The sequence below is a fragment of the Bicyclus anynana genome, chromosome 21 (assembly GCF_947172395.1).
Source record: "Bicyclus anynana chromosome 21, ilBicAnyn1.1, whole genome shotgun sequence".
NCBI classification, from domain to species: Eukaryota; Metazoa; Arthropoda; class Insecta; order Lepidoptera; family Nymphalidae; genus Bicyclus; species Bicyclus anynana.
Window position 1 is genome coordinate 3,166,109 of NC_069103.1, and position 18,139 is coordinate 3,184,247.

The window sequence follows — 18,139 nt, forward strand, 5'->3', positions numbered from 1 at the left end:
GGGACCACAACGTCCATCGCTCTCCGAATTATGTGGCCCGCCCATTGCCACATCAGCTTTACAACTCGTTGAGCTATGTAGTGACTTTGGTTTTTCTGCGGATCTCCTCATTTCTGATTCGATCATGCAGAAATACTCTGAGCATAGCTCGTTCTATCGCCCGCTGTGTGACTCTGAGCCTCCTTTTGAAGACCATATTTAGCGACCAAGTCTTGGATTTTTTTATTAAGATTTTTCAAATAATGATTAGAATAATTTGAAAAACCTTACTTAAATATAAGAAAACTTATATATAAGCGACGATTATTTCCATCATCTAAGACGGAAAGAATAATATATTTTTAAAGCATTTTTTGGGTGATAATATAAATTGTGTTTAAAATATTTATAAAATCTGTATACTTTAACATTTAATTTAATAAATACGTATTAGAAAAACCGAATTTGCAATTTGTCTTATTTCCTTGTAACAATCAAGCATGCAATGCCGGTAATGCGGGTAGGAACAAGACTAATAATGCATGTTTGACTTTGCTGACCAAGGTACTTGTGACCAAGGTGAACACGAATTTAAATATACAAACAATTACTTATTTAACTGATTAGGATACTATAGGTATCACTATTAAATGTAAATGATAAAAACAGGGACCGATTTCTTAACATGCTAAAAATGTTCTAATAGAAAGAAAGGCTTCGCTCGCGTTGAGATCTTTTTCAAGATAGAAAAACTTTGAAGTTAGAACTTCAAAAATTTTCGACATTTCCAAGATACCCAATTTACACAAAACCTTGATAAATGTACCCAACTATTGGATTGGATTATTTGTGCCTCATGTATATAAATAGACGAGCCCCGCTTGAGACTGTGAACACACATCATCATCATCATCATGTCAACCGATGGACGTCCACTGCAGGACATAGGCCTAGGTAGGGACTTCCAAACATCACGATATTGAACCATCTGCATCCAGCGAATACCTGCGACTCGATTGATGTCGTCAGTCCACATACCTCAAGTATTTGTACTGGCTGGTGAAGACGGGCGCGCCGTCGGCGTCTCTCCCCACGTGCGGGTCGAAGCGCCAGGTGCCGCCGGGCTCGCGCGCCGCCTCGAACGCCGTAAAGTTAAGCCCCAGCTGTTTGAGGTAGCGCGACACCGCCAACCCTGAGTAGCCCGCGCCGATTACACATGTGTGTGATGATTTTGGCGGCTGAAACAAAATAGGAGATCATGAAATCGTTGTAGATATAGGATATATATCCCGTATCATTCTTTTTTTTTTATTCTTGACGAGTTAGCCCTTGACTACAATCTCACCTGATGGTAAGTGATGATGCAGCCTAAGATGGAAGCGGGCTAACTTGTTAGGAGGAGGATGAAAATCCACACTCCTTTCGGTTTCTACACGACATCGTACCGGAACGCTAAATCGCTTGGCGGTACGTCTTTGCCGGTAGGGTGGTAACGGCCGAAGCCTCCCACCAGCCAGATCTGGACCAATTAAGAAAATCTGCCCAGCTGGGAATCGAACCCAGGACCTCCGTTTTGTAAATCCACCGCGCATACCACTGCGCCACGGAGACCGTCAAAACTCTACTTTATGTCAACTCATGGTAAGGTAGTAGACAAGCTACCAATGGAAGTTAAGAATGTAGATACTTAAACAAATATCTAGACATCGCTGATCGCTAACAAGTAGGAAATTTGTTGTTTTTACTATCCACTCAACTCAACGTACAACTAACTTTATAATTTAATGTTTGCAGATGCCCTTTTTTATGTCTACAAGGATATAATTATGTATAATACATATAAAAATCCCAACAAAAAGTAATACCACTGAGTATTCTCACTGATGTTATGTTTATTTGAGATATTCTCAGAAACAATTAACCTTCAACTAAAAATTGCGGTTTTTCCAATTATGTGATAAACGAACTAATACTAGGAATATTTTGCATAGACGCTTACATCAACTAGGTTAAACAGTTTTACCTTACTCAATTGAGTAAGCTCGAAACAGGTGTTAATATACGTAATTCTGTTTCAAAGGCGAAACTATGTAATGATTTTTGAAGCAAGAGCCCGAGATATGTAATTTTATAAAGCCTGAAGTACGTTATGCTCCTACCTTAGGTACCTACCCTCTACAACCTCCACAAACACAAAAACTTTACCTCTCTTTATTTTAGTATAGAACTTCTTACACGTGTTTGCTTAGTATTACATAAAACAAAATTATCTTGTTATGCACTGAATTGTATTGTTAGAATATTGATCACTTATTATGTTAATAAATAATATATTATTATTTATGTTTATTTTATTACGCTCTGAAGATATAATTTATTTAATTCAAGAACAAATCAATAAACTAGGTAACCTACTTATAATAAAAATGGTAATATATATAGATGTACCTATGCATATTGAACTATTGAACAATACCTACCTAATGTATTTGATTATTTTAATATATCTATATATTTAGCAGACTCAGAAGTGTATTACAAAAATAAGAAAACTAATGTCGAACGATTCACAACATTTGTCAGCACAACTTAATTAACAAATCAAACTGTAACCAAAATAAGACTTTAGAATGGCAGAGAATGACCGTGAGTGGAGTCACGCACTTGTGATCGTTGTATGTAGGGTTAAAGGCACAGTTAATCAACACTCCCTTTTCCACTCAAGTCACTCTCCACTCCCTTTTCCACTTAAGTCACTCTCTCCGCCTATCCCAAGTATCGAATAAAGAGTTACACAACAAGAAATGTGGACGGCTCGAACGCCACGAGCATACTAAAGTACGATGAGCGTCTTATATCGCAAGTCGTTCTCGCCAACTGAACGCTACCCCTCTCTAACTCCCTACTGTTTAGGAAACAAGTCGCGCCACCGTCAGCACGAGCCATCACGATATCTAGCGACATTGTATCCTTCTCAGACTACTATTTCCTACAATATCATAAAATAACTTCATTTTAGTTAAAACAAAATCTGTACATTTAGATAAAACTATGGCTCAATTTTTTGATAATAACTCAAACACTATGTGCTGTGGTAACTTTGAAAAATTATCCCTAAAGAGGAGAAAATTTCCTATCAGAAATTATTATTACTCCTAAAACTCTAACATAATCATGTGCATAATGTGCATTTTGCGATAATATTACGCTGAAAATAGTGTTCCGCACTGTATCCATGTTATATCCGTGTTTTAGCAAACCACGGATATAAAAAGCAGCTTCAGTAAGTAACAGTGGCGAAGGATCAACTTTAGACAAAGGTAAGCCGTCCCAAAGAAAAGGAAATTCATACAAAATTTTTGTCTGTCTCTCTTTCTGTATGTTCGTTATAGAAATAATAGGAGCATTGATAGCCCAGTAAATATGACCTTTGCCTCCGATTTCGGAGGGCGTGGGTTCGAATCCGGTCCGGGGTATGCACCACCTTTTCAGTTGTGTGTATTTTAAGAAATTAAATATCACGTGTCTCAAACGGTGAAGGAAAAACACAATGAGGAAACCTGCACACCGGATAATTGTCTTAATTCTCTGCGTGTGTGAAGTCTCCCAATCCGCATTGGGCCAGCGTGGTGGACTAATGCCCTAACCCCTCTCATTCTGAGAGGAGACTCGAGCTCAGCAGTGAGCCGAGTATAGGTTGATAATGATGAGATTTTTAACAGGTTAATTCGGCAGGAATCGGTCTGTATGGACTTCTTCTAACACAAAACAATTTTGATAAAGAATATTTCAACTTATCTACTAAAAAACAAGCAAGGCGTCATCACAAAATATTCCTATCTACTTATTCCTATTAGATACTTACGAGTTACTACTGGACGTGACTAGAGAGATCATTAACTGGTAATGTTTAAACTAATATAAAACGAGGTTAGCTCGATAGCCAGTTACGTCATTTAAACGGTCACATTCTTGTAAAGCGGTTAAATATTTAAACCTTAACGGCTATAAGTTCACAAAATACCTAAAAAATACAATACTAGTCAAACCGGCAAACGTACCGACATAAAAACACCTTATCCATTATTTGGCTTGTTTTAAGATAAATATACTAAGGTACTGGTATCAATATTCAACCCATAACGGCACTCCTGAATCCTGAAATTAGTATAGGTTAGGTAGGTATCTACTTTCCAAAAAAAACTTGTTTACAGTCCGTAAATCCACAACCTATATCGTACATTGGGACAACACTTTTCTTAATGATGAGCGTTCACAGATCCGCAACGTAGACGCATCGGACGCATTGCATCAAACTGATTTTTAACATTAATTTACTTACATTCTTTATCAACCTTTTATCAACCCATAGTCGGCTCACTGCTGAGCTCGAGTCTCCTCTTAGAATGAGAGGAGTTAGGCCAATAGTCCACCACGCTGGCCCAATGCGGATTAGCAGTCTTCACACACTTCTTTGACTTGCAGGTTTCCTCACGATGGTTTTTCCTTCACCGTTTGAGACACCAATATTTGATTTCTTAAAATGCACACAACTGAAAAGTTGCAGGTGCATGCCCCGGACCGGATTCAAACCCACAACCTCCGGAATCGGAGGCAGAGGTCATATCCACTGGGCACACACGAACTTTTTAACATTAGGGTAGATCAAACCCGTTCGATGCGATCCGTACTTACGTTGTGGATCAGTGGACGTACTTGTATGACTTTCTGTACATATATTTTTTTATACTTTACAAGTTACAAGTTAGTCATTGACTACAATCTCATCTGATAGTAAGAATACTAAATCCGGATCCGTACAATGCGGATCTGTGGACGCCTATCGTAGGGCAAAGTTTATTTAACAGTACGGAATTCTGGGTTCGTGATGTCTACTCGCACTTGACTATTTTTAATCTAATAAGCGAAACCGCGCTACTATCAAAACACCCATTCGATCACATTTTTTTTACATTTTCTATTGTTCTGTCACGAGTTAACATCATGACAGGCAAATTACCAAAATTAGGTTTAGGTTAAGCTCATTAAAACCATCCGGTAAACAACCTACACTGCCTTATTCAATGTTCAATGATTAAGCCATTTCATAGAAGGCAGTACTCGTATGGTACCAGATAGTTTCAGAGAGTTATGACCTCCATGCATATTATCCCGAGTGCTACGATTTATCTATACTTATAATAAAACTGTAATCCAATTCTGTACAATGAAAATATTTTCGAAAATTATAAGGGTACCTACAGGGTTACAGGTTAAGTCGACCTAGATCCTTTAGGGGGTTTTAATTCAAAGAGCCGATGGCCGTTGGGATCCCAAGGTGCTGCAAGGTGTGAAAGTGTTGGTCGACCCCCACAAAGTGGACTGATGACATCAAGCGAGTTGCAGATATTCGTTGTATGCAGGTGGTTCAGTATCGTGATGTTTGGAAGTCCCTAGAAAAGGTCTATGTCCTGCAGTGAACGTCCATCAGCTGATATGATGATGATGATGATGATGATGATGATGATGTGTATAGATGATCTCTACCCCAAACACAAGAATTTTCAAGATAAGGCACATTTAAGATTTTAGAAAAAAAAAATCAACTTTTTGTTCATTATTCAAGCTTTCTGGATTTTGTGTCTATATTTTTTTCCCCGCGATTTTTGCGTTCTAGATGAGTTGTTTCTTTATTCTAATCACTAAAATAGTAGGTATATGAATCAACTTGGCTGTAGTATTTTTTTTTTGTCGAATTAGAGTACGTTCACATCGAGTTTCACGCAGCCGAAGTCGCAGGCTATGCTAGTAGTATCACATAACTAGCATCAGTGGCAATCAGTGCATGCTGTCATTTCATATTGTCCATGACACAGATATTCTCTGTGGAACATCCCATAATGGAGATATTCATTTTAAATTCTGTCATGTATACTTTAATAGTTAGAATTTAATTACTGCGATTCCATTATGTGGTAAGCTCGGCAACCGGTTATGCATACGATGACGGGATAGTTAATTAACATTTATCTGTTAAACGTTATATTTAAAGATCGATTCACGTATTCTGTTTTGTGGAATTACTCACAATCAAAATCATTGACAAGGGAACGCTTAGATGCTATCTAAATGTAGTGCCAAAACCTGCTGGCCTATTCACTATTTTGGTGTTTATTATAAACCTATTAAAAAAATCGGTTGTCTGTAAAGTCGGTTTATTGACGATAGTTCAACGTGACAACGTCATAAGTAAATACTGATGGAATTGGTTGCATTTTAAAAAAAAGAATGTTCTTTTTTCTACAATACTGTTTAATAATCTTCATAGACCAGTATAGGTATACTTTATTTCTTGTACAAAAAGTTGTCAACCCTAGAGCGAGGGAACGACGCATGACGTCATCTTTTTTCGAGTTTGCATCTGGCTTAATCGAATTATAAGCAAAAACAGCAAATCAACTGATAAAATATCATCTACCTACTGATGATATCCACCAGTAAAAACGGAATATCATTTGAAACATATAATCTTATTATGCCAACAAGCATACGTCAAAGATAGTGAATTAGGCTGCTGACAGGATTACCGCTAGTGGCTAAACTAATTATTTGGCCAAGGTACCAACTCGTAGCTACCAACTTTTTGGTAACCGGTAGAATCGATCTCTTTTTTTATAATTCAAAAATAATTGTAATCCCCGGTCTCCACGACCGGTCTCCATCTATCTATGGTATTTAGACCAAAACCAACAGGCTTGCTATTTAAGCATCATTAAAAATTTAAAATAAAATATAATGAAAAATAAATACGCAAAAGGAAAACGGTGCAGTGTAACCTAATGTCGCTTGCTCGCAGCCAATAAATAAGGCAACGAAGACATTCCGATGATAAACATTGCAGTTTATTTAGATTGCGTAAACCCAGCCTCAAATGGACCGGTTTGTTTCCAGTTTATAAAATATTCGGATTTATCTGCGTTCATTGATCGGTCATAACGATAAGAACGACCTTAATAGTTTCATTCTAACTAAAAAGAAATGTTGAAGGCCTTTGACCGCTAGTAAGGCAAATGACAAATGCAGTTGGGAAGCAGTTTTGTTACCTGGAAATGTGCAGTTCGACTAGGTCAGCTTTCTACAGCGGTTTGAGAATAACAGTTGTAAGACCAATGATGATTTTATACTATAGATCGGTTACGTCCCTACAAAATCACCGCAAAAAGTGATCCTAATAATATACATACTACAACACTGAGCAATTTTGCACAATTTTGTCTTCGATTCCGTTATAAATGTATGTACCTATATATACAGATTTAACACACAACTCGACATTGTAGACGATTTTTAGGTATTATTTGTTTAAATATCGTTCGTTGTTGACCACAACTAACATTGAGTTGACTATAAATTTCCCCTTTTGAGTGCCTCATTTTTCAGTAACACATCTAGCAGTATTTAATATCATTGTGTGAGACTAGTACAGTGTTAGAATTTGAATTGTAAATGCATTTGAGACAAACTGAACTATTACTTTCAATCAGTTTGACAAAACATTATAATTAAAAATAAGAAACAGACATACTTTGGCTAGAGCGATTAACTTTGTGTCAGAAATAACAAAAATAATGAATAAATTAATAACAAGAAAATGCTGATGTACTTTTTTTCAAATTGACGTCAATATTCATCGTACATAAGATTACGGAATAGTTTTGAGGTAGCTTTTAAGGGTTAATCTCTGAGTATACCCTAAGTTCTGTGTTTTGAACGTATTTTATTAGATAACTTAGATTGATGTAAAAAAGCGACTGTTGAGTTTCTTACTGGCTCAGTAGGAATTTCTTTTCCTTTTCAGTAGGATTTAAAAATCGGTGGTAGTCAAAGCAAACCACTGGCAAACAGTCAAACTTGTGCTGGTAAACTCAACCTAATTAAAATAAACGAATTATAATTTGAGAAAGCTGCACTAATATTGAATAATTGACTAACTAATTTTGACGGCCTCCGTGGCGCAGTGGTATGCGCGGTGGATTTACAAGACGGAGGTCCTGGATTTGATCCCCGGCTGGGCAGATTGAGATTTTCTTAATTTGTCTAGGTCTGGCTGGTGGGAGGCTTCGGCCGTGGCTAGTTACCACCCTACCGGCAAAGACGTACCGCCAAGCGATTTAGCGTTCCGGTACGATGCCGTGTAGAAACCGAAAGGGGTGTGGATTTTCATCCTCCTCCTAACAAGTTAGCCCGCTTCCATCTTAGACTGCATCATCACTTACCATCAAGTGAGATTGTAGTCAAGGGCTAACTTGTAAAGAAAAAATATTACTGCAGCCTGCAAGAATCCCGTGTTTCATACATTCACATATATCGACTATACAATCATAGACTAGACTAGATAGAGACTAGACTATTATAATCATTGTGGTAAACTAAGTTTATGGAACTCTTAACCTGAAGAATACAAAACCTCGTTACTCTTTGTATTCTTTTTCGTGGTAAGTTAAGTCTTTAGAACTGGTATCGGTCTCACCATACTTTGATACAGTTCTGAACACGAGTCGTATCGTTACGCGGTAAACAAAAACTTATCCCAGTTAATAAGCTACATAGTTGGGCGTGTTTTAATCTTTATTTTTTATTTTTTACAAGTTAGCCCTTGACTACAATCTCACCTGATGGTAAGCGATGATGTAATCTAAGATGGAAGCGGGCTAACTTAGGAAGAGAATGAAAATCCACACTCCTTTCGGTTTCTAACCGACATCGTACCGGAACGCTAAATCGCTTGGCGGTACGTAATCTTAGAACGGACTCGGAGTTTGACTCTATAACCACCTCTTGTTGAAGTCGGTTACAATAACTCGTATAACTTCCTCATGCGATCTATCTAGCACGGACGCAGAATCGTGATGACCGATGAGGCAATAAAGGCCTTTGCACAAACATGGAGAGACACGCGAGCCGGTTACGAAACGCTTCCCGTATCGCCTTGAGCTGTGTGTGACTGTGTGCCGTTCACACCATGTGACTTGTGACTATGTGTTAGACAGGTTCTGCGGAACTGAATATGTGTCACAGTATCGCGCATATGTCTAACTTACGATCCATAAAATTATGATATTTTTCGATTCGAATATCGAAATATTGGCGACAGGGGCAGTATACAGCTATACTTTCGTATCAGCCGTATTAATGATACTGGGCCTCTGGACTACAGGAGTCCCTTACGTGTTAAAGCAATACATACCGCAGGGACCCAACTAAAAACACGTCTTAGACGAGAAAGCGTATTAAACGGGATATGCGTGGGAGATAGTGAAAAATAGAACGACTGATGTACACATAGGTACATAGTTATACAGTTAGTGTATTTGGTGTAAAGACAACCTAATTATGGTACTTGAAGTAATCAACTGTTTTGGTATGAAAAATAGATTTTGATGCATTAGCAATTACAACATTTTCAATTAAATTTTACTTTTGCAGTGCGTCTTTATTTTCAGTTTAGAATCGCATCATGTCTATGGTCGTTTGCTGTCAGGGACGGTTTAAGCGTGCGCCCAAAGCTTGAAACATCTTACATAGGATTTTTGATTGTTTTGTGAGAAATCTTTACCCTTCATTAATTGGGCCCCCCAACTAATATTGATACAAGGCTCCTCCAAGGCACTCTACGCCACTGTTTGGCGATTATTAATAATAATTAATATACGGTTAAATATTTTAAAAATCAGACATTACTAAGTCATCTAACCTGTTAATAACCCTTCTTGGCAACCGGGTAAAAAATATGATCTAAATTAGCACTCCATGACAGAAAGGTCAATAAACTCATAAATTATTTCTTAATTCGATTTATACTTGGTAGGTATTTTAATATTATGTATAACAGTTATATAATATTGTTATGTATTTTGTGTATAATTTTCTCACGAGTTTTAATTGAGCAATTCTTATGCAAAATGGAATTAATAAGTATAATTATTTATAGCAGTAATTTACGGTTCACCGATTATTACCTACCTGCTGGCAACACAAATTATGTGCTGTATGAATTAAAAAAAAATGTTTTAAAGCTATAATCCATTACTGCTCCGGTGGGATCGAAGAAACTATTGTAAGTCTTCTTCTTCCTAGCGTGGTCTTACTATGTGGAAGTGGGGTCCGCTTTCCGGCTAATCTCGCCCACTTTGCCCGATCTTGGGCATCCGACTTCACAAGTTTGTTGGCTCGAAACCATTGTAGGTGATAGGATAAATAACCTACCTGTACCCATTTAAAGTTAACGATTATACCTCGTTTCTTTTTAAAGATTTTTTTTCTACAAGTTAGCCCTTGACTACAATCTCACCTGATGACGATGAAGCAATCTAAGATGGAAGCGGGCGGTGCTTGTTAGAAATCCACACCCCTATCAGTGTCTACACATCATACCGGAACGCTAAACTACAGCTCGGTTGGCCGTACGTCTTTGCCTCCCGCCAATTAAGGACCTCAATCGGCCCAGCCGGGGATCAAACCGAGCACTTCCGTCTTGTAAGTCCGCCGCGCACACCACTGCGCCACGGAGGCTGTCAAAACCCACGACCTGTCGATGTTAAGTCCAGTCACTTTATCATGGAGCTACGTGGAGAGCCATCATTATGATCCATTATCGAATAGAGCCGTCATAGCCCAGTGGATATGACCTCTGCCTCCGATTCCGGAGGGTGTGGGTTCGAATCCGGTCCGGGGCATGCACCTCCAACTTTTCAGTTGTGTGTATTTTAAGAAATTAAATATCATGTGTCTCAAACGGTGAAGGAAAACATTGAGAGGAAACCTGTACACCAGAGAATTTCTTAATTCTCTGCGTGTGTGAAGTCTGCCAATCCGCATTGGGCCAGCGTGGTGGACTATTGGCCTAACCCCTCTCATTCTGAGAGGAGACTCGAGCTCAGCAGTGAGCCGTATATGGGTTGATATCGATCGAATAGAATGTAAGAGATCGAAATATCTATTGTACCAGTATGTTAATAAGAAGCTAAGTGGAGTGATGATTTCTCATGATAAAATTCTAAAGATTCGTATAATGTAAGTAGTCAGTTTACCTGGGTGGTCTAACAACGGAAAGAGCTTTCCGGTATGGAATCGCCGATCTATCATTTTTATTTTCCTATGCCATGTCTAAACATAGCCGATACCTACTCGTAAGTCTCTTTCCTCTACAACTATCTACTAAGAAGAAAAGTCTGCGCTAGCATTTTTCGCAACATTAGATAAATATGCACTTTAGTCGCGTTAGGAGCCCTCGTAACTTTAATTTTATGTTTTCAACTAATTATTAATAACACCATTTGAATTTGAACAGGTAACTTGTTTGATTTGATTTGATTTATTGAATAACATGTCATTGTAACACATGTCGCGTCCAGTAAGCTCTAATCTTTGTTTTATTAAAACTAGTCGTGTATTCTACGTAACAAACATGTAATTTTGAAACTACCCGCATTTTAGCATTTATTTATTTGATTTTTTGTATGTAAAATTCAAATTAGTCTGTACACACGTAATTACCATATTACCTTATTTTTCATATATGCAAATTTAATGTAATTTTTTTGAGAAAATAAAGATCTTAAACCAAGACTACGATTCAGTATTTAACTCAAAACGTCTCGTACATGAGGTTTCTTGAGTGCTTTGCGTGAGAAATATTGATAAACGTTAGGGCTTTAGGATCTCCGATTTCCATTAGTCTTCCTACCTATTTCCATTAGTCTTCCTACCTATTTCCATTAGTCTTCCTACCTAATTACTATTAGTCTTCCTACCTATTTCCATCAATCTTCCACGCTTCCAGCTTCGAACTACTTATGCTATCAACGTATCCGTTGTTTTGTGCCCTGAACGGATCCTGATTTAATCCGGCTTTTATAGCGTACCTAAATATTATTATTTACGCCAGCGTGTAATTCATTTTAATTACAACATTGGAGATATGAGAATCGGATAGTAAAAGTGGTAAAAGCGTGAAAATGTAATGTTGCTGTTCTGCTATAGTCCGAGAGGACATGGATAGTTTCGAGGGGATGTTCAGACTTTTAAAATGTGTTTAATAAATGTATAATTACATGTCCAGTAACGTATGCGCACCACGACATAGATATCTTGAGACTAGAGAGACAATCGTCGAATAATAGCGCCGGAGTCGAAAATAAATAAAAAATATCCTCTCTTTCTTCAGAGGTAGCAATGTTTTTGATTCTGGCGGCATCGTTATTGTGATGAGTATCATAGGCCTAAATGTTCATATACTTTCGGTTTATTAAATGTTGATTTCACGAGTATAAGACCCCGTTCCATATCTACATGTATCGGGAAAAAGTCGTGTAACTCGTATCGTGTAAGTCGTGTAAGATCGAATATATGAAAAGAAAAAGCGATTCTAAAGTTCGCGAGATCAGAATGGAAAACTTAACATTACTTAACATTTAGTCTTAACGCATTCATATCTGAATAAGGTAATATAAACCTATCAAATGCTTTATGACAGGTTTTTGATTTGTAATTTACTCTTAAAATTGCGTTTTATTTCGTTTAAATCACTTGTGATTTAGTTAATAAATTACGAAGACAACAAAACAAAACAACAAATTATACAAAGAGAAAACATACTGTGATAACTGCATAAGTTGCAGCTATAGGTCCGTGAATTACGTAGAGATAAAGCAAATGTTCCATGTGTTCTAACAAAGGGAACAAAAAACAGTTATCACGTAGTACTTATGTATTGTGTATATGGTAAGACCACAGGTAAGACGTAAATGCATTTGCCTGTTTTTGTACAAATGTCTATGTATGCTTTAATGAGATAGATACACATGTGTAAATTACGTGTGAATAGGATAATCACTATTTTATTAAATCCTCCTTTCCTCATAAGATGTGGATTTTCTATAAGATTATTTATAACAAAAAGAGTTTAAAATAAATGTATCTATAAATAAAGAGTTAGCCTATTATAGCTATGAGTTTTATTAAAAAATATTATTATAAGTAATACACATTAATAACATAGTAATAATCATTTTTATTTAACACCCCTTCAAAACTAACGGCGCCCTCTTGGTCAAATGCGTATGGTAGGTATACGGGTGTGAATGCCACTTGGTAATTATCCTTTCATTACAACATTATTATTTCATTTATGTAACAGCACGAGTTAATATACACTCAATATTTTAATAAGTCCTCCTTTCCTCGACGTGACATTTGTCAAAAATTCTTTATAACAAAAAAGTTAAGAACAAAATGCGATCGACTTTTATTCAACACCCCTTCAAAACTAACGGCGTCCTCTTGGTGTAATGCGGGTACACGGGTGTGAATGCCATTTGGTAATTATCCTTTCACTACAACAGACAACAGTATTTCATTTATGTAACACCACGAGTTATTAACACGTTCCGTGATATTTATACTCTAACATAGATATTTTTTTTTTCATTTTAAGGCATAGTTTTTACTGCGAATAGAATAGTTTTGAGACATACATAGACAATTTACGTAGACTTTAGATCTTGACTATCCTTTATAACAGCTAACATACTACATACTAACCTCGGTTTTCATACTATCTCTAAAATAATTTGTCATTTGTATTGATTTGAATGGAACTTAGGTACACAAAATTAACTGCCTCCACTGAATGTTGGTCCAATGGTTAGCCTATAAGGCTTCGGATCACGAGATCCTGCGTTCGAATCCTGGATGGCTTTTATTTTTTCCTAGAAATTCTCAGCCTGAAGGGAAGAAGTTTGCTACACCCCCTTGTCTCGGAGAACACGTTAAGCCGTCGGTCCCGATCATTATCATTAACACCAATGTCAACCACTGACGATCAAGTAATTTCACATGCCTGCCGCGCTAACGGCTTGACAGTCAATAAAATTTTGTGTTGTTCGCGATGTGCATTTTATCATGGCTATCGCGACCACCACACGCGCACAATTTTATTGGCTGTCAAGCCTATGGCCATGAAAGATTACTTGATCGTCAGTGGCTGATATTGTAGAGTTCGTTATAGAGTTCAACATAATAAACCGCCAACCCGCATGGTAGCGTGGGTCTAAGCTGGATCTAAGCTGGATCTAAGCTGGATCTAAGCTGGATCTAAGCTGGGTTTAAGCTGGGTCTAAGCTGGATCTAAGCTAGTATAAACTGGGTCTAAGCGTGAATCTGAGTTCCAACTCCCGTCTAAACAAAAGTGTCCTGGGCCTCGAGTAGGCTGTTTAAATTATTTAATCTAATAATTTTGAGTACACAAAATGATTAATATTATAGGTACTTAGAAAAATAGACAAACCGTCTTATTCATCCATTTAAATTTTTATTCAAACTTATTTTATTAAGAAGTCTAAATGATGATATTCATCTACATGATAAAGTAATGGTGATAAACACAAAGTCGTTCTGTATGTCATAGTCTCTATTTGTTAAATAATACAGGATATAAGTTATTGGTAATTTGGCAATTTTCGATTAAATTAATATCGATAGCTATTAAAGTTACACACGTCACGTCTTGCTTATTGCTAAAACGGACACCAATTTATGCTAGACATTTCCTTTAATTAATTATAATTATTATTACCCGACTGCAAGAAGGGTTATGTTTTTCGCGCGTATCTTGTATGTATGTTTGTAATATTCTTTATTACTTCATATCTTCCAAACTCCAAAAACAAGCTCAGTTCAGAAGTGTAGAAAGCAATTAAAAAACAGTCGGGACCTTAGATATTGGATAGAATAATTTTCTTATTATTAAATAGGACCCGACTGTTTTTTAATTGCTTTCTACACTTCTAGACTGAGCTTGTTTTTTTTTTCAGATTTTTTATACTTTATGCAGTCGGGCTTTTTTATTTGTTTAATTTATTTATTTATTTACAAATATGTTCATTTTTACTTAACAACTTTACGTTCTATATATTAAGTATGGCCTTAGAACGTTATTAATGGTCTAAGAGTATGGCCTAAGTAGGCACTGTTATTATTTTAATAAACCGATTTTTATTTTTTTAGACGCCCTGTAGTTTCCTGTTTCTGTTTCTGTATCAGAATGTACTACAATAGATAGGTACTTATCAACAAAAAAACTGTGCTCTTTGTTTTTTTTTTCTACTTACGATTGTTCTCATGTCAGTTGTAAAATATAGATCTACTCTACGACTGTGATCGATTTAATATGATATATCTGCTATTTACTATATGAATATTTGTAATTTAAGTCATTAAATAATTAATTATTGTTATCATTAGGTAAAGAATTTTTCGAACTTTTCCATTACCTACATGATTTTTTATATTTTTTTGACGTTTTAATAGGATTTTTTACTATAAAATATTTTATCAAGATCTTAAATGAAAAACAGAAAAATTAAAAAAAAAAGCTTACCAAAGACAATCCGTTGGATTTACCAATAAACACAACATTCAAACACAACAATAATATAGTCCGTAAACTTTTTAACAAAAACATTTTGAATTTATTACGTTAGATTTCAAAATATTTATATTTTATTGTTACAAAAAATTAAGACCGCGAAACTTTTGTATTTTTTTTAAATCACGTCGCGTTGTAATCTATGGTCGGAGGCAGCATTCGTTTTTCGAACGGCTCGGCACCGAATGAGGCTGCGAGGGCTGATCGAGGGTCCAGCCAACCTCACCTTGGCGATCAAGGCTCAATGAATCATGTTACGTGTACCGGTTGGTCTCGACGTCAATAAAAAACAATCAACACTCGACTTTTGTATGTGGTTACTTAATTAAATTTTAATCACTTCTTGTTTCTTGCTCATTGGTTTTTTTTTACTCCATGTATCACGTACGTAATGTCGGACAAGCAAATAAGATATCTAGCGAACAATTGATATTTTTATGTGCCTAATGTTCCTTAATGTAACAATTGAATTTTTATTTATTAATTATTAATAAAAATAAATAAGCTCTTCCTAGGTAAGCATAAATAGCAATATAAGTAGATGGAACTTTAGTAACTACTACTCTTGTAAGTAACTACTAACTACGAGGGTTATTTATTTTATCGAAATAAATCCGTAGGTATATAAATGCAAGTATAAAATATAACAACTTTAACATCATGTCTATGATTTCCTACAGGTACCTTTAAACGATAGAAAGCTTGGGAATGAATTGCACTAAGTAACTCGTATATGACTGGGTACCTACTTAGTTTGTACAATATTGTGAAATGATGATAACAAAAAAAAAAGTGTGTGTCAGCTCCAACGCACGAATGGAGTTTACACTTTCAGATTGACTGTCTAAATAATGCCTAAATATGTTGCCCCGCAGCATACACTATCTAAGATTCATTACTACGCCTGAAAAGTGAAAGGTGCGCAACCGAGGAGCAGCAGGCCGCGGCGTGCGCCCGCACGTATGTGTACGTTGTTGGCGGCAGCGCACGGTGAAAGTTGCGCAGAATAGATTGCGCACAAAAGACGTAAAGCTATCATTCGTTCATCGAATTTTACTGCCCATATTTCGATTCTTCGAAACTCCAAAAACTGGCCATATACCTACATAACGGGCCACGCACAGTGTAGGTTGATGACATTGACTTTGACTTTGTTGAAAGGGTTCTTTATGGTAGGCGTCCACTGATCCACATCGTACGTAACGGTAAGTCCGTTACTATGTGTCGCCTACGTTTAGCCTGTAAAAGTAGGTAGTTAAATATTTTATCACACAAAATACTTAATTAAGTTGAATAATAGGTACAAATCGTATTAAATATTTGTTGATTGGATGTATGAAATCCTGATTTCGTTAATTTATTTATCATTTGAACATCATCCTCACAAAATCTTTGATCCTCATAGTATTTTTTTCTAGTTCATTAATTCATTTTGCGTTTCTTTTTTCGACTCGTCCACTCGTCGAGATCTTAGTATCTGTTTCTCTTTGAATGGATGCAAAATTTAACTAAATTTATTAGATTATAACTATACTCAGTGGCAGATTTACAGATTTGCCGATAGTAAAAGCAAAAATTGATAACCAAACTTTTGCCGCCCACATTAACCTCTGAAACTCTAATTTGGAATAATAATATTATGTAATCTACTATATAAAAATAAGTCGGGTTTTCCTTCCTGACGCTATAACTCCAGAACGCACGAACCGATTTCCACGGTTTTGCATTCGTTGGAAACGTCTCAGGCTCCGTGAGGTTTATAGCAAAGAAAATTCAGGAAAAGTTTCAACGTATGGTAGAGGTAGGGTAGGGTACGAGTAGGGTACGGGTAGGGTAGGGGTAGGGTAGGTGTAGGGTAGAGGTAGGGTAGTGGTAGGGTAGGGGTAGGGTAGGGTACGGGTACGGGTAGGGTAGGGGTAGGGTAGGGTAGGGTAGGGTAGGGGTAGGGTGGGGGTAGGGTAGGGTAGGGGTAGGGTAGGGGTAGGGTAGGGTAGAGGTATTTGAAAGTTTACATCGAGTTTCACGCGAACGAAGTCGCGGGCATCCGCTAGTCTACTATATAAAAATAAGTCGGGTTTTCCTTCCTGACGCTATAACTCCAGAACGCACGAACCGATTTCCACGGTTTTACATTCGTTGGAAAGGTCTCGAGCTCCGTGAGGTTTATAGTAAAGAGAATTCAGGAAAAATTTCAACGTAGGGTAGGGGTAGGGTAGGGTAGAGGTAGCTGAAAGTTTACATCGAGTTTCACGCGGACGGAGTCCCGGCGTCCGCTAGTTACGTATACAATTTATTCAGTCCATAAAATATGGAAGCGGACTTACTTGGAAGAGGTACAAGTTTATTGTACCCATACCTCATTTCTACGCGTACCAGAGTGCTAAATCGCTTGGAGATAGGTCTTTACCGGTACTAGGTCTTTACCGGTAAATAGCCACAGTCGATGCCTACCACCAAACTCGACCTCAGTCAATTTAGAAAATATAAAAACCTAAACTAACCCGAGCTGGGTATCGAACCCTCTCTGTTGAGATTCACAGCACTAGCAACTGCGTCAGAGAAGATTTCAATAGCTAGGGCCGTTACGTACGTAAAAGTCATTAATGTTTGTTGTTTTATGCGCAGCAGTATTTCCACGTAATATGAACTCATATTCAACAATTAAAAAAAAAA

At 36.9% G+C, this 18,139-nt stretch overlaps 1 protein-coding gene across 1 annotated transcript in view; it reads right to left on the reverse strand.

The window, feature by feature from the left end:
• LOC112047195 (senecionine N-oxygenase) overlaps window positions 1-15,684 on the reverse strand; it is a 22,473-nt gene extending 6,789 nt beyond the window's left edge. Inside the window, exons 1-2 of the mRNA XM_024084213.2 lie at window positions 15,419-15,684; window positions 1,018-1,217 (exon numbers count right to left, since the gene is read on the reverse strand). Coding sequence (XP_023939981.2) covers window positions 1,018-1,217; window positions 15,419-15,502 — 284 coding nt within the window. The 5' untranslated portion in view covers window positions 15,503-15,684. The remainder of the gene's footprint in view (window positions 1-1,017; window positions 1,218-15,418) is intronic.
• Window positions 15,685-18,139: the final 2,455 nt, after the last annotated feature.